The 26,698-nt window shown below is 38.0% G+C and overlaps 7 protein-coding genes across 16 annotated transcripts; 3 read left to right on the top strand and 4 right to left on the bottom strand.

Annotated features, from left to right (window-relative positions):
• Positions 1-356: 356 nt before the first annotated feature.
• On the bottom strand, positions 357-1,887 carry Lmga (lemming A). The gene is made up of 3 exons (XM_064129572.1): positions 1,588-1,887; positions 1,342-1,461; positions 357-1,245 (listed from the first exon to the last, which is right to left on the bottom strand). The coding sequence occupies exons 1-3, from the start codon at positions 1,604-1,606 to the stop codon at positions 1,130-1,132; spliced, it is 255 nt and encodes an 84-aa protein (XP_063985642.1). The 5' UTR covers positions 1,607-1,887; the 3' UTR covers positions 357-1,129.
• A 442-nt stretch (positions 1,888-2,329) lies between these two features.
• On the top strand, positions 2,330-5,395 carry LOC135166875 (uncharacterized). Of its 3 annotated transcripts, none has more exons than XM_064129563.1 (8): positions 2,330-2,611; positions 2,706-3,011; positions 3,215-3,365; positions 3,423-3,749; positions 3,884-3,983; positions 4,055-4,327; positions 4,746-5,011; positions 5,080-5,395. In XM_064129563.1, the coding sequence occupies exons 1-7, from the start codon at positions 2,539-2,541 to the stop codon at positions 4,797-4,799; spliced, it is 1,284 nt and encodes a 427-aa protein (XP_063985633.1). In that variant the 5' UTR covers positions 2,330-2,538; the 3' UTR covers positions 4,800-5,011; positions 5,080-5,395. The 3 variants fall into 3 exon arrangements, with proteins under 3 accessions (XP_063985633.1, XP_063985634.1, XP_063985636.1); XM_064129564.1 differs by having other exon boundaries at positions 5,083-5,395; XM_064129566.1 differs by having other exon boundaries at positions 2,727-3,011.
• Positions 5,396-5,547: 152 nt separating this feature from the next.
• LOC135166876 (cilia- and flagella-associated protein 410) lies at positions 5,548-11,001 on the top strand. Of its 4 annotated transcripts, XM_064129567.1 has the most exons (9): positions 5,549-5,921; positions 6,472-6,537; positions 7,170-7,337; positions 7,483-7,645; positions 7,826-7,894; positions 7,984-8,094; positions 8,263-8,364; positions 8,950-9,476; positions 9,788-11,001. In XM_064129567.1, the coding sequence occupies exons 1-8, from the start codon at positions 5,842-5,844 to the stop codon at positions 9,412-9,414; spliced, it is 1,224 nt and encodes a 407-aa protein (XP_063985637.1). In that variant the 5' UTR covers positions 5,549-5,841; the 3' UTR covers positions 9,415-9,476; positions 9,788-11,001. The 4 variants fall into 4 exon arrangements, with proteins under 4 accessions (XP_063985640.1, XP_063985637.1, XP_063985639.1 ...); XM_064129569.1 differs by lacking the exon at positions 8,263-8,364; XM_064129568.1 differs by lacking the exon at positions 7,826-7,894.
• LOC135166880 (mitochondrial import receptor subunit TOM7 homolog) lies at positions 10,801-11,644 on the bottom strand. The gene is made up of 3 exons (XM_064129573.1): positions 11,398-11,644; positions 11,260-11,308; positions 10,801-11,173 (listed from the first exon to the last, which is right to left on the bottom strand). The coding sequence occupies exons 1-3, from the start codon at positions 11,495-11,497 to the stop codon at positions 11,158-11,160; spliced, it is 165 nt and encodes a 54-aa protein (XP_063985643.1). The 5' UTR covers positions 11,498-11,644; the 3' UTR covers positions 10,801-11,157.
• Positions 11,645-11,759: 115 nt separating this feature from the next.
• LOC135166874 (sperm-associated antigen 6-like) lies at positions 11,760-19,794 on the bottom strand. Its single transcript, XM_064129562.1, has 8 exons — positions 19,663-19,794; positions 19,180-19,442; positions 18,894-19,104; positions 18,347-18,699; positions 17,889-18,191; positions 17,539-17,697; positions 12,554-12,699; positions 11,760-11,916 (listed from the first exon to the last, which is right to left on the bottom strand). The coding sequence occupies exons 1-8, from the start codon at positions 19,685-19,687 to the stop codon at positions 11,760-11,762; spliced, it is 1,617 nt and encodes a 538-aa protein (XP_063985632.1). The 5' UTR covers positions 19,688-19,794.
• A 42-nt stretch (positions 19,795-19,836) lies between these two features.
• LOC135166878 (testis-expressed protein 9-like) lies at positions 19,837-21,120 on the top strand. The gene is made up of 3 exons (XM_064129571.1): positions 19,837-20,061; positions 20,140-20,476; positions 20,551-21,120. Exons 1-3 carry the CDS (start codon positions 19,856-19,858, stop codon positions 20,896-20,898), a joined length of 891 nt encoding a protein of 296 aa, XP_063985641.1. The 5' UTR covers positions 19,837-19,855; the 3' UTR covers positions 20,899-21,120.
• A 152-nt stretch (positions 21,121-21,272) lies between these two features.
• LOC135166872 (cullin-1) lies at positions 21,273-26,413 on the bottom strand. Of its 5 annotated transcripts, XM_064129559.1 has the most exons (8): positions 26,342-26,397; positions 26,069-26,149; positions 24,937-25,185; positions 23,873-24,508; positions 23,108-23,623; positions 22,257-22,933; positions 21,888-22,107; positions 21,273-21,792 (listed from the first exon to the last, which is right to left on the bottom strand). In XM_064129559.1, exons 3-8 carry the CDS (start codon positions 25,120-25,122, stop codon positions 21,712-21,714), a joined length of 2,316 nt encoding a protein of 771 aa, XP_063985629.1. In that variant the 5' UTR covers positions 25,123-25,185; positions 26,069-26,149; positions 26,342-26,397; the 3' UTR covers positions 21,273-21,711. The 5 variants fall into 5 exon arrangements, with proteins under 5 accessions (XP_063985629.1, XP_063985631.1, XP_063985628.1 ...); XM_064129561.1 differs by lacking the exon at positions 26,069-26,149 and having other exon boundaries at positions 26,342-26,413; XM_064129558.1 differs by having other exon boundaries at positions 26,105-26,395.
• Between the last annotated feature and the right edge of the window lie 285 nt (positions 26,414-26,698).

A 26,698-nucleotide genomic window follows, 5' to 3' on the forward strand; every position in this document is an offset into this window, starting at 1 on the left:
TCCTCATTTGTTGTCATGATTATCGAATGTTACTCGTGAAATGATAGATGACGTGAATAAAAAAGTACAGCGAGAAATTGAGATAAATGAGAGAAGTGTGTAAATGGTATTAATGCAAGAGAAAAACCTATGTATATTGATATTATATGACAAAATGAAGAAACCTGGTTAATTAAATAATTAGTTTTTCTCTTTTCATCTTATTTATGATTAATAAACGATTTATAATGTCAATGGAGATGTAACGAACCTTGTCCGCGTAATCGAGGCAATATCAAGGTATTTTTCTTCGATATTAAAGTGAAGACTTAGTCTTAGATGAGAGTAATGATGAATGAGAGAAGTTACTTGGAAAATACCATTTAAATAATTTTTTATTTCACTATTTCCACTTTTATCCCTTGAAAAACAAAAAGCTGGAGTAATATTCTATACATCATTATCATATTACTACTTGTAACGTTGGTTTTCAATTTGAGATAATAATAATAAAGATATTACTCAGGATACAATATATTCATTCGACATAGTTTCAAGAATTTTCAACTGCTGTATTCGAAAAATATTGGGGGAACAAAGTGAAAAGGCTCGATGTTTTAATCAATTTCGCGTGAGGTAATTTTGACCCTCGAGTGACATAAAAACATGAATGAATTTTTTTTAAGAATTGTTTGTGCCACGAGAATTATAACAATGTTCTAAATTGATTGAATGGCTTAAAAATTTGTTTGGATGTCCTTTTGATCGAGTTCGGAAGCTGGAAGCTGAGAATTCGTCGAAGACAGTTTACTCGATTTAATAAAATAAAATAAACAACTTGTGCAAATGTGCATGACTTTGTCAATAACGTCAAGAAAATACTTAGTTTATTCGCTTTTTATTTACAATTGGAGGTGATGGTGCCGGTAGTTCGGGTGCCTCGGAGGTCCATTGAAAAATCCTGCCGTTCCCTTCGCTTCCTGCTTCGTTGGTTATCGTTCAGACAATATCCAAGGATCCCAGCCCTCGGTCCATGGCGTTCTCCTCGTCCACGTTACTTGGACTGACTTGTCAAATTGAATCTTTTTCTAGTAAATGTCTGAAAATTTGAGGTTTCAGTGTGTTAGGTCTTTTCCGTTCCTGTCTTCATTTATTCCTTAAATTTCCACTCCTGACGACACATTGGACACAAGCTACTGGTTTGCTGAGAATGCAGCCACTTCATGATACAGTGAATGTGGAAGCAATGGGAACACTGTCCCCAGACTGTGAATTTATTCAAATTAATTATTAGTTGGAATTCTCCTACCCCCTGGAGACTAGTTTAGGATCTGGAAAATCTGCTGGTGGTGTTACACGTACCTAAAGGGCAATCATCACCGGGAGTTTTGCAGTCTGGACAACTCGCGTCAAAAGGCATTCGACAAATTCCACAATTGTCGTCGTTGGCTATCCACCTCCAAGTGGCAACACCTGTCCAGTCTTTCAAGAAGAGAATACATAATGAAAATTTAAATCTCTAAATCAAATCGACAGATTGACCCCAGGATTTGACTTGAAAATTACATTTTCTAGGTTACGAAGATTGTGTTATGACGAATTACTTACTTTTCACTGTCACCTTCATGTTGTTAATAATTGCTAATCACGAGTGGACGTCGAAACAAAGCTGACTAATTTATTGTCGACAAATCAAGTTATTTTATGTGATACCAAAATGACGCCAGAGGTTATGTTCGGTTGTGTTGATGTCTGAAGATTGCGCCCATATGCAGAGGAACAGAGGAAGGTCCACGGTTACTGTATACCAGACATTGTTAGGGGGGTTTGCTGACGTCATGCGCCATCGGTAGGACATTTCGCGATCGAAACCACTCCGTAGGCCTCAGCAATCGCCCCTGCAATCCCTGTCTGTACTCTGCATTGATCCATCGATCTATCGAATTTTGGGCTCAATTTTTTAATCCCATAATTATTTCATAATATTTAAAATAATACTGACTAATACTGAATTTAATCAATTTAATTAAAAACTTTTCCATATTAAAAATATATACATAATTATAAATCATATATTCGATAAAATATTCATTATTTAACTGCTGATTCTTTCACACTTTCATATTTTCATTACTACAAGGTACAGAATACTCTTACATAGTGATTAAAATAATGTAATGGATCATTGCACCAGATGAAATAAAATTGAAACCCTCAGCACTTCAATTACATTCGTCACGATGTGTAATATTCAAGTGGTCACCCTGGAGATCCATACTATTCTCTGCTTCCCTTTGGCTTCATCATTAATCAATGAAATACCCAGAAATGATTAATACTACACCACGAACATTTTATTATGCATCACCTGCCATTATCTCCTCGTGCATAAGTGATGGATAATTGTATCCAATGATCGATTTTTCTGAATGATTAACGAGGTCTATGTCGCCCTCATGAATGCATTGATAACCATCAGTCACATCAGCCGAAACTGCTCCGGGAAAAATCAGTCCTTCAACATCGTCAACGAAGACATTTATTTCCTTGACTTCAGACATGACCACGAGAAAACGTTTCTCCCTGAATGAATACTATTCTGACTTCAACCTGAAATGGCTCGTGTATTTTGGTACAGTCACTCACTGAATATTTTTGCTGAATAATTCTCTCTGTGGACTATTCACTATTGAGGGATTAGAGATCAAGGATTACCTTTAACAAAGAAAATATTTACACTTGTGAAGGCATGTGGAACCGACACGACGACGACAGCAGGAAGTGGCTCTATTACTGCTGCTACTCCAGCGTAAGTATATTCGTCATATTCGTGGTGAGGACGATGGGGTGTGTCCATCGAGTTTGGCTGACGAAGGAGGACTTCATGGCGTGCACCATGTCCTCGTCGTTTGCTGCTGGATATCTCTGCACAATCATGAAGAACATCAACCTCATCATGAGGCGGTCGGATATTGTGTTCATTTTGGAGACATTCAATTGGGAGAGGAATATCTCATGTACACGAGAAATCGGTAGACGATTTTTCCATTGTCTCACCTTCGTTCCTTTCTATACGATTAATTGATGGTCATTACTGGAGCATTGAAATTAACGTATGCAATTGTTCTCTGTTCGTCCGCCCTCTTGACCTCTCGAAGTATCTTATAGAAAGAAATGAGCCCTCAAATTCGAACATTTTATTGTATAATCCTGGATTTACCACCAATTATTCCAGCAACTCATCGAAATAGGTGTGTAACAGGTGCAATAAAAACGACTAAAAAATTTACGTTCATATGGGCGATCATCGTCACCCTCTACAACGTATTTTTCTTCTACTCTTCATTGGTGGAAAACGGTTGGTCAATTGATGCTCTACCGATCAGGTGAGTCATCCCAATGTCCCTCAAAATGGCGAAAGAAAACCCTTCGGTGATTTTCAGCGACACACCGTTGAAGAGAATAGCCAGAGGTCACAATTTTTGGATCGTTCTCACCCTTGACTTCATCACATGGTCTGCATTCACGTACACCATTCTGGCCCATGACAGCCTCTTCTTGAGTCTGATGATCCAGACCTCCGCGCAATTGAATATTCTCAACCATCGTCTGAAAAATTGTGCCAACGACCGCGCAGTGAGGTATGGAGAGGACACACCAGATGCCGATGTAATCCAGTTCGACTGCTGCGAAATAAATATCAAGACTGAGAGTCTCGATCCTAATGAGGAGCTGATCAAGTGCATTCAACATTATCAGCAGATATTCCAGTGAGTCTATCTAATGACACAAAATCCTGGTGATCCACGATTCTTACGAGGTGTATGTACCTCCTGGATCACCCGGATTTATATTGTCAATATGTATCGTTTTTCCTTTGTGGATTCCCTGGATATCTTTTCAGGATTGTAAAGACGTTGCAAAGTGTTTTTGGCAGCATTCTCCTGCCCCAATTAATTTCCAGCCTTACAATGATGTCCCTCATCGGCTTCCACGTGTTCGTGGTAAGAGACTCATCTTCCCATTACTTGCGATTGATTAATAATCGATATTCCCCTGTGGATGTGCTCATCAGGCAAAAACAATCGACTTGAGTAAGCCACCAAAAGCGATTTTCATCACCGTTTTCTTCGAGAGCCTCCTGTGTCAATTATTCGCCTTCTGCTGGAGTGGTGACTGCATCATCGAGGAGAGTGATAAGACCAGCACATCACTGTACCAGTCATGCTGGTATCGAGGGAATCGTTCATTTCGAACGAACGTCAAGGTATTCTCTTCACTCGTGGAAAATCCTATGGTGGTCAGCGCTGTCGGCCTCTTCGATCTCTCGGTTATTACGTACAAGAACGTGAGTCATTAAGGATTTTCATCATCTTCCAGTGGTATATTGCGGCCCAGAAGTCAGGCGACTTTGAGAAATTTTATTAAAGCACCCTACCATCTATTGCCCAACAAATTACGCATAATTAACGCAATTCCCTTTTTCCCTCTAAGGATTTTTGCTTTAGATTTGAGGTTTTTTTTATATTAAAAATTTTCTCCCTATTTTTGGCAACTGCTCATTTTTTTAGAATTTCAAGAGATCTGGATGATTTAGATTCATGAGATCGAAGAATTTTATATTCTACCACCACTTGTTGAGTGTTAGATCGTGACTCTACCCCCATTGGTCATGGGAATCCCCTGTAACAGGGATTCGTATTTGTGTGGGCAAGAAATATCTATAAATATTTGTATGACTTCTATATCATTATATTCTTCTACAGATAATAATTAAGTCATACTCTGCAATGACGGTCTTGAAGAAGGCTTACAAATGAAAGGAAATATTATACACTGAATATACATCAGGTGCAATCAATGTTGAATCATATACAATACGTAAAGATTATGTTGCCATTCACAATCGCAATCGTGGTAACGAAATAGCACAGATGCATCCACGATCGCATGATGAATCGCCTAATGACACCCACCATGAACACACAGATGCATAATTTTTTACTTTACAAAATGCTGACATTCTCAGGGAGTAAGTTTCTCATTTTGAAGTTACCCATTCAGTGGCATTGACAATAATAAACTTGGAATATTGCTCAGCAGGAGAATGAAAGTGTCTATGGCATCTGTATTTTTAATTCCCATCAGGGAGGAATCCCAGGGAGTATTTGAGATATTCATCAGGACATTCTGACAGGTTGAAATTGGTTGCTGTGTCCAAGAAAAATTGCAGATCAATTTTCAATCTTCGCAGGTGAATAATTCAAGAGAAATTATAATTCATGCGCTAATAAAATCCCATTTAATGAGTTAATCCTGACATCAACGGAATTGTGACGTAATTTTCTGTCAATTTGTGATTCTTTTTTATAATTTTCATCGAATAAACATAATAAGAAAATGTCTGTCCTTTTATCTTCATTTTTTGGAAACCATACGCCAAATTAATTAAAATTAAAACTCCCGCGCACAACCCCTTCTCAGGGAACAATATCTAGGGGGGCTAGGGGCCCTAGTTCTAGGTTATCATACTCCATCCTTGTGAAAAAAAATATGGTGATGGCAGTCCACGGCGAGCCATCATGGCGCACAGATTGTTGTCAAAACTTTTCTCAAATTTTAATGTTTAATTCTCACGCAATAAATGAAATAAAAATCACTATTGATTCTTCCAAAAAAATGTGTTAGCCTTTTCTACCGCAGAATCAACGTTTAGCCTCACTTGGATAAATTAATAACCTCAATCCTACGAAAACCAGTGAAAAACGTCAATTTTGTGCTCCTTGTAGAAATAAATTGTGAGTGTGAGTGGAATTGTTGTTGTTCTCAGTTTTATTCATGACAAATTAAATACGTAACACCATGGTGAGGCTAACAGAGGAAATGGTTGTGGCTAGGTCACGAATTTCCGATCTTACGGCTGTGAAAAAACTCAATTGCTGGTGAGTACATGTTTCCATCAACTATTTACAGTTTTATTCGAGGGTATCGTACCCAGTTGTTGTGGAATTTTTGGAGAATGCCTTTCATTCGTTTAAAGAGACAAACAATTCCTTGAACTTGTTCCAATTTTTTTTATTGAACGTCAGAGATTTTCAGCTGCTGAAAGACGTTTTACCAATAAAAAATATTTGAACAGTTCAAAAAGATGAAAAGAAAATTCAATCCATTGTCTTAAATCATGGATGGAGGAATTCCACCATGGTGAGATGGTGAGATTGTTTTTTTCATGAATTATTTATTTACAGTTTTGTATGGAGGAATTTTATTCAGTTATTCTGCATGCCTTTCATGTCTTGAAAGAAACATGAGTAATTTTACGAAAAGAATTTGTTCGTTGTTATTTTTATTGTATGTTTTTATGATTTTTTTTGTTCACCCTGTGAAGGGGAATTGATGTTTATGTGGGCCCTATCCGAAACAATTTTACAATAATATTTCGGGGTAAGCAGGGACTTCATTTTTTTTAATGACATTAATTATTGTCAACAGGGGCTCAGAATTGACTGACGTCAGTATCCTCCGAGAATTGAAAAAAGTGGAGGTGCTGTCTCTCAGGTGAGTTACGAAAGCCTAAAACAAATTTTTAAAATCACTGCGAATGCCCAGAATGGTAGTGTTCACTGTGAAATATTTCCATGGTCGCATCGGCCTACACAATTCCTTTTTTTTTCTTCATGGCCCAAGAAGTTGTTCCGCCCACGTGGGAACTCACGGGACATTGTGTGCAGACAAGAATTCAATTCCACACAATTTCCCTCGCCTCATCTCTTCGTTAAAGCTGCAATAAAAAATCCTGAAGATTCTTGATTAACAACAATTACTAATTGTTTACTCCAAAGTCTTTCTTCGTGAAAATGGAAACATTCATCATTAACTGAATAATTTTCTTATTTGATGAACTTTTTGTTACGATAAAGCAATTACTTTCGCTGATTTTTCTTGGGCAATGAATTTGATTAAACAATTTCGATTATTGTGGGAGGCTACTGCAGTTGAATCAGCTTATTTGACTTTCTACTTCAATTTTAAGTTTAATTCACAACAAATCGAGGAATGATGACTTTCACTTTGGATTCGCTCTGTAAATTCAAGCATTTATATCCCCGAAGGAGAAATATTCTGACGATTAATTGAGGAAACCTGTTTAAATAGTCATTACATAGATTTCTTTATGTTAATTATTGCAGTGTCAATAATATCAGCAGTCTGGCGGATTTTCAGTACTGCTTGAATTTGAAGGATCTGTTCGTCAGGAAAAATAATATAACTGATTTGAACGAGATATGTTATCTTCAAAATTTACCAAATTTAAGGAATCTATGGCTGGGGGAGAATCCGTGCGCAGAGAGAGAGGGGTGAGGATGATTTTTTTCCCATACATATTATCAAATATCTCCTTGAGTTAACTTGTATAATTTATTATAATTATTTGATGATAATTAGTCATATCATAATCAAATTAATTATCTATTAATTCCCCTTATTTATGACTTCGTTAAGTTACCGTATGGCAGTCGTAAGGGCCCTGCCAAATCTAGAGAAGCTAGATGATAAATTTGTAACTTCTGAGGAGTTGAATACGGCCTTATCCAGGGGAAAAATTCTGGTTCATCCTCTAGAGATGGACGCATCGCCCCCGCGAACGGCGCCAACAAGTCCAGAGGTAATTGACAATTTTTTTGACACTCAAAGTTACTGGCATGACATTTTCTTCATAAATTCTATCACGTTTTCCATTTATTCCGCATTAATTCAATTAATCGTGTAATTCAATTAATATATGATATAGATATCTAATATTATTATTTAACAACGTTCGTGTGTTATTAACAAAAATAATCAGGAATCAGCTGAGTTCATTGAGGAAGCTGAGACCGAACCCAACAGAAGATACAGTTCGTCCAGTGATCAAGTGAGAATGTTTTCTCAACTTTCAGATGATAAAAAGAATTTTTTGCTTCATCTGCTTTATTAATATTTTTTTTCATGATTATTCGACAGAGAAGTTACGAGGATACACAGGGACACGATGAATACACCGATAGGAGGAATGCTAATTATAATGCATCATCTCCAAATCAGTACTCGCAAAATAATCATTATAATTATGAGGTAAACATGACGACAATTATCACTCTCATGAAATTTCTAGTCAGTCACTGTGTCAGTTATTATTCAAAAATTAAAATTATTTCTAAACTACATAATAATCATAAAATAAATCTCATGAAATTATCCGAAATTATCACAAACATTTCAATTATTAACTGTCACTAACAGACTCAGAATGGCCAAACAAAGGCATCAACTCGTGATGAGGGACTGAGGATGGACTCCAGGAATGGGGAGAATTTGCCAACTAACACTATTGAGCTTGGGAAGGTATTAATTCCTTAAATCATCAACTAATCAATTAATTCCCTATGATTTTGCCCTGATCAGAATCCACCTACTGACGATTCAGATTCATCTCATTGAAATTTATCTCATTGGCCTTGAATCACCCACGAAGGTGTGAATAATTTTTTCCATTACTCATTCTCATTAATAATTTAATCACAACATGGGATGCATATTAATTTCAATGGAGTATCTATTTCACTGGTGAAATATAGAATTTTATACCTGAAAAAATGTCGTTACGTGATGAAAATTACAATCTTTATAGTAAGAACTGGAGCATGAGAATCCAACTATTGTTCGTTGTTATCGCTCATGTTTCCGGCTTTTTATGCTATGGAGATGAGAATCACAGACACAAATTGCTTTTTTATTTTTTTATTTTTATTGTCTTGGAAGATAATCCCAAAAGCTCTTTACAGTTCTTTTTTCATCTCCAGACACTAAAATTCTTTTTCGTTCATCATCAAAATTTCTCAGAAGGAAACAAATGAATTGGCTAATTAGTTTTCATGAAATTGATGACCAATTTGTAATAAATCTCATGAATGACCCTTGGCCCTTCAGGAGTACGACGATAGACTAGCGTTAACTCGTCAGAACGGTGACTACGAAGATCGCCGTTATGAGTACCCCTTGTCCCAGGAGGCCCCCTCTCGAGGTGGCCAAGCTCTCACCTCCCCCCGATCGAATTATCCAACAGTGGAGTATGTGGACGAGAGGAGATCATCGAGCTACGACTACGACGATGATCCCAATGTACCGCACCCCCTGGCCCCCTCCCAGCCCTCGTCAGCTCGACGACAGTACTCGTCCCATCAGAATCTCGAGAGGGAGGAGAGCAGAGAAACGCCAGGATGGGTGAGACACACCGACAAGGAAAAATGCCGATATCACTATCACCGAAGACCTGTTACGAGAAATTCAAATATTCTCTCGGCGGTTCTATGCCTCGTTAAGGAGCTGGATTACCCCTCCCTCGAGGTAGTGGAGATGGCGGTGAGAAATAGAATGGACGAGCTGGAGGAATGATGCATCTGACGCCGTCCCCACGGCATCGGGGGATCGGCGGACATCTTTTCAACCAGGAAAATGTAAGGATTGAGGACTTTTGGACTGGGAGACATTTTTTTTTTATTAGAACCTTTCTCTGTTCTCTCTTTTGAAAACTGGAAAATTAGAAAATATTCTCTAGATCTGTCAAGAGACAAGTCGATTTATCTCGCTTTCGCTACCGAATCGATCAGTTCAGGTGATAGGAGTTAAATTATCGTCTCATTAAAAATAGTTCGCATTAGAAAAATGTGAATATTTCATTTGTTAAGATTATACTTTGCAATCTGGAAATTGATTTTTCGAAGGAACTTCCGATTTCGAATAATTTTTTTGAATTTCTCTCTTTCAGGTGTACAGAGAGATATTCACCTCCGAATTCCGGAAAAATTCATGCCAGATCACCAAGTCCACAATTTTCAGACTCTTTGGACACATTGATACCATCTGAGGGCTCTTGCGATCTTCAGAGGAGTTCCTCTGGGATTTTTCGGGGTTTGAGTGGTGCAGGCAGGGGCAGGGGGAGTAAGAATGTCTCGATTGACCCCAGCCCGAGGTATTTCGAGGCCAGGGAGCCACTGGGAGGGAGGATCGAAGGGCTCATGGGACCTAACAGGGAAGTAAAGGGTGGAATTAGGAGAAGGGAACTAAGTCTGTCCGAGAATTGGGGGGATTTTGGCGGCAAGGAGGTTAGAAGGGTCAACAGTGAGGACTGCATACCGACGAGGGAGGGGGGCAAAGAGATGAGGTACATCCAGTCAGGGAAGGGCACTTGGTCGTACAATTTGTAGGCAATTGATTTTTCTATTGAAATTGAGAGAAGTGCAATGGGGTTGTGTAATTTTTTTTTTCAGAAAATTCTGCCGCAAGACAATTACTTATGTGTTTTTCGGATTGAAGATTTTGTTTTTGGTTTGAGGAAATTATTTGGTGGACTATTGGTCAAAACCAGCAGGAATTTCGCTGGGAATGTCAGACTATATTAGACTATGAACAAATATATATTTGACGTCGATATAAATTTTCTGTTGATTTATTTCAGAGATTATTTGACACGAGGGGTAAATTAGTAGCTGTTTACAAAGCAATATTGAATCTCAATCAATTAGTTTCATTTCTATTTTTTGGATTGTTTATTGATCCAAAAGCTAGACTCTGCGAATTTTAATGCTGTTGATACAATTAATTATTATTGAATAATTGAATAATTATTTACACTCAAAAACTTCCATGTGAGATTGTTTTTGTTTGCAAATTATATAACTTATTTGATAAATACCTGGGACGTCCGTTAGGGTAGGGACAATTAAATAAATTAGATAAATCGAGGTGATGATACTATTGTATTATTAACTGTGTAAAATATAGAGATTAATTTAAATTTATTGATGAGAGTTTGAGAACAAGACATTATTAATGCGATTACAACTCGTAAAATCGTGAGCTTACCCGATGAGTAAAGTGGAGACAGATCGAACAAATGTTTAGGTTAATAGCCTAATTAATTGATAAATTGTCTTTTTACCCCGAATATGCAAATAAATACAGAATTTTGTTAATCAATAATTGTGTTTTTCAGTTTTAAATCAGTAAATCTTCAGCTCCAGGCATTATTTACATGAAATTTATTCTTTACAGTTTAACAGAAGCTAATTACTCTAGAAATGAGGGTTAAAAAAATCTGGAGTGATGATGACGAAAGTTCCACTTTCGAGAAGTGCTTCACATCCATAATAAACTGAAAATAGAGTGAGATACAATTATAGCGAATCATTGAGGAACAAAATCCCAGAATCCTTTTGATTAAAAAAAATATGTACTCACTTCATGAGTGTCAATGGTGGTAGTCCAGGATCAGCTCCTTTTTTGAACCCTAAAAATTATTCCAGGAGAATTGAAAGTCAATCAAGTAAAAATATCCGAGCATCGGTGATTTTTAATTGAAAAAAAACATGAACTAACCTAAATAGAGAACGGTGGGCATGAATCCCCAGTGGAAAACAGTTTTCGTCACCTCCAGGACGACTGCAATTTTCTGCTTAGTAGCTGGGCTCAGTGCCATGATGATTGAATCCTTGAATCCTTTGGTTTTTCCAAATAAAAACTGATGGAAACGCACGTGCGAATGGTTTTTCTCGTCTAAACTTCGTCACGATAAGTGTTTGACACGTTCTAGGGAAAATGGCGATCGATAACCGCCATTTTTCCCTGTCAACGTCGCCATTTTCCCTAGTTTTTTCGAACTAGTTTTTTTAATATGAATTACGGTCTCCAATAATTCTTCATTTGTGTCAATTTCCTTTTATTTTATCAACAATTTTTATTTAATATTTTTCACTAACACTGTTCAGTGACATCATAGAACCGATGGATTTTTCCGACGACCTCAGGCGATTAGTGTCCCCAATATTCGGTGGTATTTTTGGTTTGTATGTGTCAACAATCGCCAAAATCGTCTCGGGGTATCCAGGGGAGAAATACCTTGAATATAAAATTACGTTCATTCGAACCTTAAAAATCCACGGAACATTTCTGAAAAGGCCAGTTGACCAACAGACATATTGATCGATCGAATCAGATCACATCGTCCCCCTCCCCCGCCGTCCACATGTCCCAGCTGACGCATATGCATCAGCTGTCTTGAAACATGGCGCCTGCAACGATGTTAAATCCCACGTCGAGCAAAACAAACAATAAATTCACTCGAAAATAACATCGTCAGGGCAAAACAAGAGATTGCAAGTGATTCTACAACAATTTTTATGTATATCATGATGTTTGTGCCAAGTGTTGGATCGAGTGTTAGTGCTCCACAGCCTCGTGTCATCGGGATTAACGATGTGCACCTGTGAGACACATTTTTAAATGACTATTTTTTTCGGTGAATTTGGAAGGCACAGGAGTAGAATGGATTTGATTGTCTCGAAGTACCCAGTGATAGTCGCGAACTGTTGTTGTTGTGATGAAGTGATTGGACTAATTGGAGTGGATACGTGTGCAGGATGACGTGATAATGATGACGCGTGTGAGAAATGCTCGAGTGACGAGGGGCAATGGAAATGATTCGAGGATTCAACAGGTGGGAGAAATTAATATTTTCGGATTTTGGGGCTGATACCTGACAATCTCGTCGGGGAAGCAGGAGGTTATGATGGTTTGGTACTGGGAGAGGGTCGAACCTGGGTCCAGCTGAATCTCCTGGATCTTCCGGAGACCCCCCATGGAGACAAATTGTCTCCGGGCCTTGGGGTCTTGCGGGAGAATCTGGAAATAATTTTCAAATGATTTCAAAATGATTTTGAGATTTTTTTTCATTTTTGTGTAATTCGGGGACACAGGGCTGTTTCATTTCATTTTTGGTTGGGTTCAATTTTCCTAAGTTGGCTTTTTTTAATTTTTTAGGGACCTCTTCAACTACAGTTTATTTAATTGATTAATTGATACCTTAAAGGGCTCGTTTTACCCTTGAAAAGAGATTGGAGATTTCTAGTTTTTGTGTAAATAATGATTATTCATGTAGTTAGAAACTAAAAAGTCTGACAAAGGTTGAATACTTGGATATCTGTAAATATGAAAAACGAAGGTAATTAAGGTACTGAAGAAGACACCGCATATCAAGTACTTAGATACACCGGTTAATGTGTAACAGCGTTGCGTCTAAGACTAAGGCTTCCTGAAACCTGACCTATACAGACAAGCATTTCAGTGCCATTAATATTGTTGAGTCAGAGTCGATACAGTCTTGTTGGTGGCAATTGACAGCTGTGCAATACCGAAGGAGGTGCCAATAAAGCTGCACCATAAATTCTCTCATTCTCCCGTCACAACAGAAATATTAATCTTCATTTGAGAAATTCTATCGACGCAATGTCACTGAATTTTCTGCCCGAGCACCGAGAAAATTTCAGTCTCTGGTGCTACTCGCTCAAATGATGAGGTCAGTTAACATGTGCGAAGTGTGATTGTTCCTATTTATCGTAAAACCTCTCATCCGCGAAGCTCTGCAAGTGGTGAAGCATAAATGGAAGAGTTGATTTTTCACACCCGTCTGGAATTCAATTATCTCGATCACGAGGGGATGTACGAGAAAATGTGACAAGAAATTTTTTGTTGAAAATTTCGAGAGCGACAAAAAAGGTCTCATAACATTTTTTGCAAAAACCTTTTTTTATCGAGATAATTAATTCTGTAAGAAAATTCTTTTTATTCTTTTTTTGATTGTGTGCCTAGCTGTGAAAACGTAAAAATTCCTTCCAGTTTCTACGTTTCACCCCCTGCCTACGGAATTCTTGCGCTAATTACTGATAATAGCCTCTGAAGTAGCTTCACACCCAAATCGAAAATATTAAATGGCTACATACCCACGGCACCCGGGCTATCTTATCTCAAACACGAAACGCCCTTTAAGTAAATTTAATTTCTCTTTATCACTTCCGCTAATCCTCTTTTCCTCGTTTCGTCTGACGTCACAGGAAAACAAACATTCGTGACTAGCATAAATTACTTTTAATAATTCACAGTGAGGCAAGTTCGTTTCATTTCTCCAGCAATTGCGTATCGATTCACGATAGAAAATTAATTCAGAAGAAAAATATCACTCGCTCCAATGAACGAGGATTATTAAATTTACGCCTAAAAAATAAAATTTCCGTGTTTAAATAATCAAGTACATTATTATTATGACTTATGCCAATGATAGTCATCTTGATAAAAATATAATGACAGTCCTGAGAAGTCAGAATGAATGGGTAATATCAAGTCCATCGATAACAGAAGTATATCTTCAGTTTTAGATGGATGATTGACCCTGTCCACCTCGACGAGAGGAGAATCACCAGCATCGTTTCACTGTCATCTCAATCTTGGAGATTGAATCAGCAAGAGAAGCCATTTATCGATCAATCATCACGAAGCGGTTGACGTCATAAAAAAATAATCATTTATCTCGAGCAAAAGCCCCCGAAAGAACGATTATAAATCGACTCTAACATAATGAAAAACAGTCCTGATTACGTCAAATCATAAATCTCCGGGACAAACTCGGTGATCTCTGAGTTAAATCATTCGCCATCAGACAAACTGCCTTATCACACGTCACAATTATCGTTCAAAAAATTTCACTTGGCGAATTCGTACTCAGGAAAATAAAAATCAGTAGCACAAGGCGAGTAGTGGAGAAAACAAATGTTGAAGGGATGTTGGAGGATTGAGTAGAGACGTTGGATATTTTTTTCGTTGTCTTGAGGTGCATTTATAATAATACCAACATGATCAATCAGCAGAGGGTTATTGTGAATTCTGGTGACACAAATGGACAGTTCCATCATAATCCAGTGTCTGCTAAGCCCTCGGTGGTCTCTGTATCGAGCATTGACTCTGATGTCAGTGACCGGAGGGATGTCAGGGAGGCACTCTACTCGGGGATATTCAGGAGACACAGAAAAACCATTTTGGTACTGGGGAGTTTCCTCAAGATGTTAAGGGTGAATAGAAATGTTAATAATTATGCTAGTATCAAGGCTAATGACGAAGCGGATGAATAGGTTGAGATATTTGGGGGTGAAGTGGGCTAATTCTGTCGTTCATGTCGTTAAATGTGAAAGATTGAATTAAGAATATTAAATTTACCTAAAAATCTACTATTTTCAATTGATGAAACGCTGGGGGCGAGGTAGGCAAGATCGTAATGAAGAAGTAAATTTATTTCATTAGAAGTTTATTGGAGAAATTTTTTAATTTTATAATAATCATAAATTAAAAGTTTTAAATTCTTTTTATACATAAAATTTATTGACCAGTAAGTAAAATTTATTTTTTGTTATTTTATTAATCGCGGTAGAACAACTAATACTTTGATCAATTGCAAAATTGAATTTCGAATTTTCTAGCGTAATTGTGTTAATTTAATTGAGAATCATAAATTGTTTTGATTGAAACAAGAGCTCTCGTCACTTCACCACTGAATACCCGCCATTATTATGGGAAATAATAGTAGATAATTCTACAAAACAATTGTTTGAAGTTCATCAGTAAATTTTACGTAGATTCAGTAACATTAAAGTACTTTCAGATTTTCATTTTAATTGATCTCTCAACTTTTCCAGAAAAATTTGAACAAAGTTCAAGCTCTGAGCCGAATACTGGCAATGATCGTTATGAGATTCGAGCAGAATTCAATGTCTCAGCCGTTCTATTGAGACAGACTGGATGGATTTTATATGATTTTTAAAGACACTATATTGAAAGTAATGATACAAATGCCTATGAGAACACCAAGTTATCATGCAGATTTATCGTAATATTTCCAACTTCTATCGAGCTTGTGAAATTTATTAGATACTGTATATTAATGAGAAAAAAAATAATGACTCGTAACTGGATCAAACGCAATGCCTTATCTGTTTTTCCATAAAAATATCACGACTACTGTATTTTTCTCATTGCAGTAGAGTTCCCTTAGTTCTCTGATCCCTTATTTTTCCCAATTTTTCCCTGTAGCTCCCTTAATGGAGTACTTCTCTTCTAAGAGTTTCTAGCGAATAATGGAAGGAAGAAGCAGTGCACGTCTCGATTCGGTAAAAGTAAGGGAACTCTACTGCAGTCATTCATTCCATCTTTTTGTCAATCTCTGTCTACTGCCAGTAGTGGAAATTTTATTGTGATAGTTTAGAATTCAATAGGAGTTATGAATCATCGATATTTCGATGGTAAATAAATGCAGAATTTCGTTGGGGCTTTTTTATTCACTCGTGAATCGTCATTTTGTCGAGAATGTATTACCTTTTGTAATGAAAATAACTGAGATGTTTAGTCACTGAATATTTCCTCGTGTTTATCGTGCCAAGAGAAGTAGTCAATAAAAATTACGTGGCTTTTTCATTATTCTGGGGGAGAATTCCGACATATTTATTGGATATTTCTCCTGGTGCGTCATCCCTCTGATCGATACTTTGTGGTGTCTTAATTAATGTCTAATCAGTAGCGAAGGGATAAAACGGCGAAAAAATTATTACAGGATTATCATTATTTCCCTCAACACTTGTTGCTTAATAATTTAAATTGTTTAAACCCTCGGTGAGATTTTTTTAGACGTGAAATGGATTTATTATAAAAATCTGAATAGTTGACAAAAAATTATGAGTTTGAACCGTTTTATCGCTGCGCTATTGAAGTCAACACCGAGTAATCGAAACTCACGTGACCGCCTCATCCGATTTGTTGAAATAGACGTCTCTACTGTACCCTCGCCGTTGTACAATCATGAAAACAATGTCTACGTCGATCGTAACATAAATGGGATAAAAAATAAGACAAGATCTTAAAAATAAACTGTACGATGAAACCAAAAGACTTTTACGCTTAGTAATTTACAATCTCGATTACTGCGATCCCAAGGTTTTTCATTTTGATAAAAAAAAATACAATTTGAGACTGAAAAACTTTTCGATTTATATCGGCGTTCTAAGCGTCATAATCAGGAGTGAATTTCACTTTTGCAAAGAAAAATCATTTGAACCAGACACCAATGATGTTACGTTCGTTTACTGAGCATACAGTCTGCGTCTGTATCACGATAAATCACTCGATTGTACCGTAAACAGTTATGTGGAGGAAATAAAAAAATACTCACGATTGAACGAGATAAATTTTGCCATAAAAAATTGTAGACAAAACAATTTTACGACGAAATCTTTGTGACAGAAATTTAATTTCTTAACGCGAAAATTTCGACAAATTGTGGTACTTATAGAAATTATATAAATATTTGCTATTCACATATTGTCTGTTTGTACAATTTTTTTTGTTCACTAACTCTTCCTTCATTTACAAGCGAATTGTGCAAAAATGAAGAATAAAGCTCTTGCGAACAGATATTTAATGTTTATGGAGGAATTTAATTGGACACACGGGGAATTCTGTCGATTTCGTACATATGTGTTGCTTAATACAATTATATATGATATATTTGTTATCTAACCGGAAAAAACCAATCAATTTCCAGTTAATCCAAAGACTGAATGGAATTTCAACAGAATTCTCTGATGAATGTGGTTTTCGATTGATTCCCTTCATATTTTCCCCCAGAAAATCATTATCCCTTACCTTACTCAGCTGTTCCAGGGTATATTTAAGGATTTCTGGATGTGTCACCAGCAGGAAAGGCTCCAGGACCTCTATATCCGAGCACTGATTCAAAATATTCTTCAGTGTGAATTTTATCTTGAGTTTTAAATCCTCGGAACTGTCGTTGCATCTGTAGAGCTAGAGGACGATAATTAAAAATGTAATTCTTCGTCGAATACTTCCGACGAATTCATTAATTCTCCATGAATTAATTGAAAAGTCATGCATTATTAATAAACATTTGTTTCTCCTTCGTAAGTAGTAGAAAAATAGTTTCTAAAAACTCTTTTGTAACGCTTGATATTTAATTTTATCCCCCTCGTCACTACCTGAAGGAGTTTCGGGAAGATGTTCGCTGCAGCAACCGCCTGGGCATGCTCCTGACTGTGTTTTCCTATCTGGCCCAGTGCCCAGATTGCAGTGGAGATCGTATGGCTGTCGTTCTCTTCATTGAGGATGGACGATAACGGAAATACTCCATTCGAACTTATGATCATGATAGCGCTCTGGGCCGAGTGACCGGCGATGAAGCCCAGGGCGATGATCCCAGGGAGTCTTGTCGTGGATTTTGTAGTTTTTATGAACTGAATTAGGGCATCTATGCCACCGGTATTTACGACCAGTTGAGAGAGCTTCACAGGGAAGAAAAAGAGATTTGAAAAATTCATATTAAAATTGAAAATAAAAATTAGTCCTTCTGTCGTTCATTTCTGATGAATATCTCGGACTCTCAGGCACGTGGCAATATTTTTTGTGGAAATTTCAGATCAACGACAATATAAATTACTTCTTGACTGTGTTTGATGATCTCTCGCACAAGAATAGCAGCTGCTCTTCCGACATTCTCGTCGCTGTGTCCCAACTCTACCAGAACCTGTGGGAAAATGTCTGTCTCCACAACAGCCTCAGCGAGATCAGTTGAATGTTTTGCGACATTAGCGAGTGCGTGGAGCACTTGTCTCTTCACTTTCGCATCTGAATTTTGAATTGATCTAGCGAGGAACGACAGAGCCCCTGCCTCAGCAACTGATTGAGCAAGTGTCTGCGAGTGCTTGCTGATGTCGCAGAGGGCAGATGCACTGATCTGTTTCAGACAGAGGTCAGACTCCTGAAGGCAGAGGACCAGCAGTGGAATAGCCCCTGATAAATTGATGCACGTAGTAAGTGATCTTTGCCACAGACGTGAAGAAATTCAATAAAAAAATCTAGTCAGTTCTGGAGAAGTTCCATAGGAGTCTTTAAAAATTCTGTGGAATTCTCTAGGGAATCCAGACGTTACGTTACGTTACGTTATCGATTTAATGATTCCAAAATCATCACCAAATAAATATTACCAGCATCAGTCACCGTTTCAGCCAGATTTTTGTCATGCCGAGCAATATATCCAGTTGCCCATGCAGCTGCCTCCTTCACCCCAGCATCAAAGTCATCCAGACAAACAATAATGGTCCCCAACCCCCCGGAGTCCACAACTGCCTTTGCCATTCCTACCGAGTGTTTCGAAATCGCTCGAAGAACAAACATAATCCCTTTCTTCATGAATTTCTGCAATGAATCCATGGAAAAATATCCCCCAGTTTGCATAGTTGATTTTTGTAATGCTTACATTGGAGTTCGTACATTTTGTTTATCGACCCTTTTTATTAATTCTGCTATCATATTCCGGTGCATCACCTCCTCAGCCAATCGACCATTGAAATTGACTAGTCTACCCAGGGCTACTACTGCATATTGCTGGACTGATGCTTTTTTGTCAGAGAGAAGGGGCTCCAAGAGATCCAGAACACCAGCAACCTCCAGGGCATTTATATTTTCAGGTCTTGATGCCAGGTCTGACATCGTTTTTACGAAGTTCAAACGAGCGGTTTGATAGTCATTGAATGCTGAATTAAAGAATTACTCATCACGTCCCTGGATATGTCATCCCAGATGTGGCATTCAAACCAATTTTAATGACTTAAATTATATCAATTAATCTATTTCATTATTCAAACATTTTTGGTCTTTCGTCTGTTGACAATCGATTGCTTTTCAAGACAATCAGAAAATGTGCTTTTGTGAATTAAGATTTTACCAGGAATTCATCATCTTCTCTTCCATTACCTTGCAATATCATTCGTCCTGCCATCGTGTCAAAATTTCGATATTGACTGCCGTGATGACCCCCGGATTCCTAAAGTAGTGATCATGCGGACGAATAAAACGCGGGTTTTGGACTCACGCAGCCCTTGGGGACCTCATAGCAACGCCATAGCAACCTTCGCTTGTTTCTAAAGAGTTTGTCGAGACTTCGACAATGACGGAGGACCTGCTCAACAGGGAGAAGGAATTTCATCGGTTGAATAGGCAGCTAGATGAGGAGACGAAAGAGCTCATGAAGGAGATCGACATCGTTGCCCAATCCAACGAGTCCTTCGGTCCCTCTTTCACCTTTAAATCCCGATTTTCATCTGCGTTCGATGACTTCTACGCGGAGTATCCACTTCATAGTCGAACGAATGAGTAAATATGGTTTTTTATTTTCTAATTAATTTTTTTAGCAAATAAATGAGCTGATCTAATATGTTGTCATCAAAAAAGAAAAACCGAGGGACCGACGTTTCTTCCGGATCCTAATTCAGACTTGATATCATCTCCGAGACCTGACCGGTCGAAGAACGAGGCAATTGTAAAAATTTTGCAGAAGAAAATCGAGATGTTAACGTCAGAGAATCATACCATGAAGGATGAATTGAAGAAGCAAACGAATTGCATTAAGGAGTTGGAAGTGGAGAATCAGAAGATTTCTGCGATGAGAGATAAGCTATACAATCAGAACAACTTGCAGAAGGGGTCACTAGCAAAACTAGAGGCTCAGATAAGTCATCTTCAAACGAACGCGCACGAGCAGACGCAGGAGAACTCCTTTCTACAGAAGGTAGACTAAAATCCAAGAATGTAAAACAGACTCAATCTTTAAAAGTGTGCCATTATACACGTTATTTCTTCCAGGAAATTGATGCTCTGAAGAAGGAGTGTAAATCACTGATCCAGCAGCTGCATCAGCTGGACCTTCGTCACAGTAGAGCGCTGGAGGAAAACGAGAAACTTCGTAATTCTGCCAGGTGCAGTAAAATTGAGGAGAAGGAATTGCGAAGTGAGATGAAGAAAATCAAGGACAATGAGATGAACAATATCAGGAAGGTACAGAAGCAAAAAGCCGAGGTGCTGCAAGCGTTCAAGAAGCAGATTCTATTACTGGACAATCTGAAGAAGCAGAAGGCACTTCTGGAGGTGTCTAACCAAGTGCAGTTGACAGGGCAGGATTTGTCAAAGATATTGAACTGGAAGGACTGGTGATCATAATGGGCCACTGGGCTGAGTGGAGTGTATCCGGACTTTGTCAAAAATTTGACGACGAAAGGAAAAAAACCAACAAGACAATTCCAATTACATCAGCAACATAACATCTTCAGCATGCAGGTGTTTTTCAGTCAACTACTTAAGCCAATGTGTATAAATAAAATGATTTTAAATAGGTCGAGGGTAGAAACATAGGCAGTAAAAAATATCATGATTTATAACGAAAATTCTCTATTACAATTTCAAAATAATATAATAATGGTTAGTGACTTTTCACCACTCAAATTGATTTTCATGAGTAATTCCATTCATATCCCGCATCGTGGTCAACCAGTTTTCTCTCATACCGGAAAAGATGAGACACAATATCAGAAAATGAAGCAAATTTCCCACATTTATTTCCATCGTTCAATTAAAAAAGAGCTAAACAAATTTTTAATACCACTGGAAAAACGTTCGAACGTTTCTCCAGACGTGCTGTTCCTTTATTTTCAACCGTACCATCAAAAATACCGACCATTTCACCTCCAATTATTGATTATCCTCTCATCAAACGAGATCTGGAGAATTTAATTGTTCTTGTTCCTCCTCATTTTATTTTAAACAAAAAAAAAGAAGAAGAGAACAGTTACACGTGTGACAATGAACGAAGAATAGAGAAACAGAAATTGTCGCAACACCTGACACGCTGTCTGACATTAAGAGAACATTCTTATGACCTTTTTCTTTATCTTCTATTTCTTGTCTGTTTTTTTAATTGGATTTTTTAATTGTTTAATGGAGAAAGATGATTCACGAGTCATTGGAAAATCATGCCAAGTAACTGTACGTGTCCTTCTGGCCCTCGGTGCGCTCCAGATATTCCTTCTCGATTAAAATATCTATGCATTTCTGTGAATAAAAAAATTAATGACGATTAATAAATGGAAATTATTATTTTCTCTATGAATCCAGGCTGTGTAGCTGTGGATATCATTATTTTTTACCTTTATTATATGAACCCTCGGCTTAAACCTTGAATTGAGCTGATTGAGGACCTCAGCCACCAGTTGCTGGTGTTTCAACATTTTCCTCATCTTCATGATTCTCACGATTGCTGCTTGTATCAAGAGTTTACGGTCTTCCTCGATGTGTTTGTGAGTTGTCTCCTGTTCGACCTTCAATTCCGTCTTCATCGGGATGTTAATGTTGACCCTCAATTTTTTACTGGCAAAACATAAGAAGAAAAAATTTAATTTTCATCAAATTGAAGCTCAGAATATTCGAGGAAAATTGTCTTTTTTTTTTTTCAAATTACAAAGTCAGTTTAATTGATAAATTAACTCAAAAAGTTTCCATATGAAGTCAAAACTTACTTCTTGTACCCGCTGAATAGCTCGACATTGCTCCCAGCATTTAATTCAGTCTCGTCATCAACGGCAGCAGTCAAAAGCTTAGCTTTAAGTAGAATCTGCACAACTTGAACCAAAAAATCCATTTTAATTTGCGTCGCGTCGTGCAGCTGCTGTATCGTCCACATTGTAGCAGCATTGTATTGAAGGAGAACAGCCATCTGGAAGGTAGACGCTTGCAGTGTGTACCTATTTTTAAAGCAATTTGTATGGAGTTCTCCCTTGCTCATATTGTACAACCAATTGAGCTTTCTGCCACTGTGCTGAGAGCTGTAGAACGTTGTGAACCTGTGAACAGATCTCTCCAGTTCAGTTGGTAACGAGAACGTGAAGGACTGCTGAAAGGGCCACGAGCCTGACGAAAGTACTTGAATACTAAAATCAATATCCAGTGGTTCCGCTGAATTGGTAAGATGCCTTCTGAAGGCTTCGTTGAGATCCTTGGACACACCAATGTCTTGGAACATTCTCTGGAGCTTCGAGGTGTATTCGAAGCCACACGCTTGTTTCAATTTTGATATCATTGATGCTTCAGCATCGTCACTGGCCGACATGTGCTGGACCAATCGTTTTGCCAACATTTTGCTGTAGAATTTCTGAAAGACGTCTTTATCCTCGATGTACTTGAACACCACCATAACCTGAGTTTAAATTATTTGTTATTGAATTCTGGTAATTAATTTTTTATAATTATTTAAAAACTTTTTGTGGATTTTTTTTGGCTAGACAAGTAACAAAACGCACTAAATTTACATTAATTGAACTGGACTACGTTAAAATTAATTTCAATTAGTCAGCAATTCCATAGTCAGTACCTGGTTGAGGGTATCCTCTAGTTCAGCTTCCTCCGGATTTTTACTGCTCTTCTTCAGCAAGAGATCACAATATTTAGCCAGCAATTCTGGTGACTTGCTGCTACTATTGGCAGCTCTCGTCACTGAATTGCTGTTGATAAATCTTCCGCAGGCTTTGTCCAATGCAGCAACGAATCCTGAGTCGTTGCTGAAGGCCACAAGCACAAGGGCATTGTACTTCTTGTGAACCTCGAGAATTGTGTTAACGTAGACCTTGGGATCGTTGGCAGCTGAGTCACCGCATTTGTCGATCGCTGCCAACCCCTGATTGGCGATGTGACCCTCGAGGAGATTTCGAAGTTCACCAAGACCATTAGGTATCCTTGCCACCAACTGGTACATTCTACCGAGATCATTGTTCTTGTCTGCGTCCAGAAGATTTTGAAATTCGGAGTGGAATATGTCGAGATGTTTCTCGATTAAAACTCGCTCACAAGTCTTGGCTAGGCGTTCATGAGTGGTTTGATGAAGGTATACCTGGAAAAATGTTTAAATTGTTGATAGATAGATGACAGGACTATTTTTTTCCTGGTAAATTTTTGTTTTAAAGAAAATTTCGAGCGCAATAAAGTTTTTTTCTACGTTAACCAGCAAAAGTTGGTGGATTATCGATTTTTGAAATTTCATTTTGTGAATCTCCTATTTTTTACGATCCGAAATAATTAGGGTCTTCATATCAGCACAATTTCTCCGAGTCATAATTTCATTGATAAAAAAAATTCGAACCTGCACTCGCTTCTGTTCTTCCAGGAGCCTTTGCTCCGCCTTCTTCATGTACTCAGTCACTGGATTCTGCCTGAGGAATTCTGAGCTTTCCCTCGTGTAGAAGCGTTCAGTATCCTCGAGAAAGACGTTCTCAAATGAGTCCTTGTAGACAGTCAGATTGGCCCCCCTAGCCCCCGGGTCTTCCTCATTGAGGCCCAGCTCTACATAACAGTTTATCACGCCCGATACCAGACGTGTGTTTATAGTTTCGCCATTGCGTTCACGTTCGATAAGTTTCAAAACGGCATTTGTGACTTGTCGATTAAGATGCTTGAAGAGATTGTCCCGCCAAGTGACAAGGGCTAACTGATAAATCTCGTAGATGCCCTTGCGTCCCTCCTCGCACTCTCGACGAACCCAGTGACGATTCAGGTACGCACAGACACCATTCAGCACTTTTGAACTGAATTGATACTCCTCCCACTGCCTTGTGTAGAACTGGAGAACATCCTCGTCCATGAGATCTATTCCGTGCTTGAGGAGACTTATGAGGTAATTCCTGAGAAAATCTCGGAGACGTTTGTAGAGCTCCAAACCCACCAGCTGGGCACCCCCTGATATCTGGCCTTTTTTACTTTTTGTTGCTGTACGTGTCACCTACAGGGATTCTTATTTTATTGCATTCTATGTTATTGATTTACTAATTCAGTAGTAAAATGATAAAATGAGATTGTTGATTGACCTCTGCATAGAGTTTTTGATCAATATTTCCAAATGTAAGCGAGATAGCGAATCTGCTGCTATCGCATTTGTTGTAATACCTAATTCGCTCCACAGAAACGGTTATAATAAAGGTTGTTCTACTTTCGAATTTGTTGAGTAGTTATTACTGATTGACTGAAACGTTATTGGCAGATTCAAGATTAGTGTACTTAATTGATTTTTATAAAGGCTATTCAAGTGTGTTTTAGAGGTTAATGTAGGTGATACTGTAGATTGAAGAATTGTAATGATGAAATTTGTCGATTGAATTGCGTAAAAAATTTTCAACTTCTGCTAAATTAAGTTTGTTCATCTTTATTTACCTGTTGGTGGACCGATGTGCAGTAGTTGTAAACGTGAGTGTATAACTCGATATACCGGGGCTTGGACATGCACTGGCGATTGTAGACTTGCTCGATACCTTCCCGAAGGTCTCCCCATATCTGGTCCAGGTCGATTTGTTTAAGACCAGGTGGGGCACTCTGCTGGGTTCCTCTATGAGTTGACATAGTGCTGGGAATTTGTCTGGAGGTGATATTGTCGTGAAGTTATGTCAAATTACTGTGACGAGTCTAGGGGAAATAAAGGAGAAAATTAATAATTACAAATGCCCACATTTTTTAGAGCAATACCTAGATGCTGATAAAGCTTTTCCAAATTTTTTACGTTCAATTGTGATTCTTAAGCCATACCACAACGTAAAATATTCATAAATTAGACTTAACTCGGATTTATAGGTTAGATTAGACTTGCAATATTCATATAATGTTGTTGTGAAGCCATTGAATCCCCTGTTTGTAACCGATCACGTCATCAAACAGGAAAGATAAAAACCGTTGTAAATAATCACTCACTTCCAACCCATGAAATCTTGCAAAATTAATGTAACAATAAATGAAAATGTCTCCGTCACGTACACAGAATTATTTTTTGAAACCCGTGAACGACACAATGAAACCATCATCCTGTCCCCAGGAATCCACCTGAACCCCTCTGATCTTGCCTCATCACCTAACCTGTACACCCTTCATCCTCCAGGTCACAATTTCTCTGTGGTCCAGAAACACTTGTAAAAATTAACGCTAAAATCGAGACAAAGGAACACGAAAAATCCTCGGGGAGTTGCTTTCCTCAATGCTCCCAGCAATCACTCGCAAATTTTTCTTTCCCTCGTGGCATAGGTATTATTATCCACATGTACACATCGACATTTTCACGAGTAGAAAATAAATATAACAAAATTCATCGCGATAGGATGTCATTTCGTACCCTTCCAAACGTAAATCATGCATCACGTATTTATTGTTATGATTATGATTATTATTTTAACCTACGGTATATTTGACATATGTACAGAGAATTAGTCTGGCGTTATGCGCTGTTTTTTGGTATTTGGGTATGAGAGGAGTAGCGCTATGCAGCTTTAAGTGATGCTGATAATTAATTAGAACTGACCTGCTGATGATTTTTGATACATAATAGCCTGTGTACCTTTGACAAAATGATTCGTCGTACGTTTTTTTTTCTTGCTTCCGTCTAGGCGTCCCAGACCAATGATTAACCACGATGAGATTGTAATGATTTATGGGCAATTGACAAAGAAATAAAATGTTAAAATAAATAAACTGGAACAGACGTGGGGTAATTGCAACGATTATACTATTCTGGGGGCTTTTGTTGTACCAGGGGAGTTTGACCAACCATCGAGGTTTCCTGTTAACTACTCACTTTTTCATTCACTTTGTTCTTATTTGACAGGTTAAGTCGATGGTGGCATCGCCACAGCGATCTTATATACACAGATGTGGAAACTCCCCCGAAGTTTTGGGGGTGGGGATGGGATTTCAATCGGTTATCTTGTTTTTGGTACCGGTAATTGCCACCGGAGACGCAACGGTGTCCCACATTCGCGTTTGCGCAGTTGGAGGGTCGCAAACATGCATGCGCCATGATGCCTATGTACTTAGCTTGCGGGGGGTTGCAAATGGAAAAACTAACTAATGTACATGATTGTACATCGTTAGTACATCATCGTACATGCATTGATTTTTTTTGTAGTGCTATGGATAATTAATAATCAACATT

This window comes from Diachasmimorpha longicaudata, chromosome 10 (genome assembly GCF_034640455.1).
Source record: "Diachasmimorpha longicaudata isolate KC_UGA_2023 chromosome 10, iyDiaLong2, whole genome shotgun sequence".
Classification (NCBI taxonomy): Eukaryota; Metazoa; Arthropoda; class Insecta; order Hymenoptera; family Braconidae; genus Diachasmimorpha; species Diachasmimorpha longicaudata.

Excerpts from the sequence above, each read along its gene's own strand:
- Lmga (XM_064129572.1), bottom strand. Across the intron at positions 1,246-1,341 it reads CGGTGATGATTGCCCTTTAG|TCTGGGGACAGTGTTCCCAT; the intron begins GTACGTGTAACA and ends ATAAATTCACAG.
- LOC135166875 (XM_064129563.1), top strand. The coding sequence starts at position 2,539 with ATGACCACGAGAAAACGTTTCTCCCTGAATGAATACTATTCTGACTTC. Across the intron at positions 3,366-3,422 it reads ATTGATGCTCTACCGATCAG|CGACACACCGTTGAAGAGAA; the intron begins GTGAGTCATCCC and ends GGTGATTTTCAG. Across the intron at positions 3,984-4,054 it reads TCGGCTTCCACGTGTTCGTG|GCAAAAACAATCGACTTGAG; the intron begins GTAAGAGACTCA and ends TGTGCTCATCAG.
- LOC135166876 (XM_064129567.1), top strand. The coding sequence starts at position 5,842 with ATGGTGAGGCTAACAGAGGAAATGGTTGTGGCTAGGTCACGAATTTCC. Across the intron at positions 7,338-7,482 it reads CCGTGCGCAGAGAGAGAGGG|TTACCGTATGGCAGTCGTAA; the intron begins GTGAGGATGATT and ends GACTTCGTTAAG. Across the intron at positions 8,365-8,949 it reads ACACTATTGAGCTTGGGAAG|GAGTACGACGATAGACTAGC; the intron begins GTATTAATTCCT and ends TTGGCCCTTCAG.
- LOC135166880 (XM_064129573.1), bottom strand. The coding sequence starts at position 11,497 with ATGGCACTGAGCCCAGCTACTAAGCAGAAAATTGCAGTCGTCCTGGAG. Across the intron at positions 11,309-11,397 it reads GCCCACCGTTCTCTATTTAG|GGTTCAAAAAAGGAGCTGAT; the intron begins GTTAGTTCATGT and ends AATAATTTTTAG.
- LOC135166874 (XM_064129562.1), bottom strand. The coding sequence starts at position 19,687 with ATGGCAGGACGAATGATATTGCAAG. Across the intron at positions 18,700-18,893 it reads TGAAACGGTGACTGATGCTG|GGGCTATTCCACTGCTGGTC; the intron begins GTAATATTTATT and ends TCAATTTATCAG. Across the intron at positions 17,698-17,888 it reads TCTTCCCGAAACTCCTTCAG|CTCTACAGATGCAACGACAG; the intron begins GTAGTGACGAGG and ends ATCGTCCTCTAG.
- LOC135166878 (XM_064129571.1), top strand. The coding sequence starts at position 19,856 with ATGACGGAGGACCTGCTCAACAGGGAGAAGGAATTTCATCGGTTGAAT. Across the intron at positions 20,062-20,139 it reads CTTCATAGTCGAACGAATGA|AAAAACCGAGGGACCGACGT; the intron begins GTAAATATGGTT and ends TCATCAAAAAAG. Across the intron at positions 20,477-20,550 it reads AGAACTCCTTTCTACAGAAG|GAAATTGATGCTCTGAAGAA; the intron begins GTAGACTAAAAT and ends TATTTCTTCCAG.
- LOC135166872 (XM_064129561.1), bottom strand. The coding sequence starts at position 25,122 with ATGTCAACTCATAGAGGAACCCAGCAGAGTGCCCCACCTGGTCTTAAA. Across the intron at positions 22,934-23,107 it reads TAGAGGATACCCTCAACCAG|GTTATGGTGGTGTTCAAGTA; the intron begins GTACTGACTATG and ends ATTTAAACTCAG. Across the intron at positions 21,793-21,887 it reads CGAGGGTTCATATAATAAAG|AAATGCATAGATATTTTAAT; the intron begins GTAAAAAATAAT and ends TTTTATTCACAG.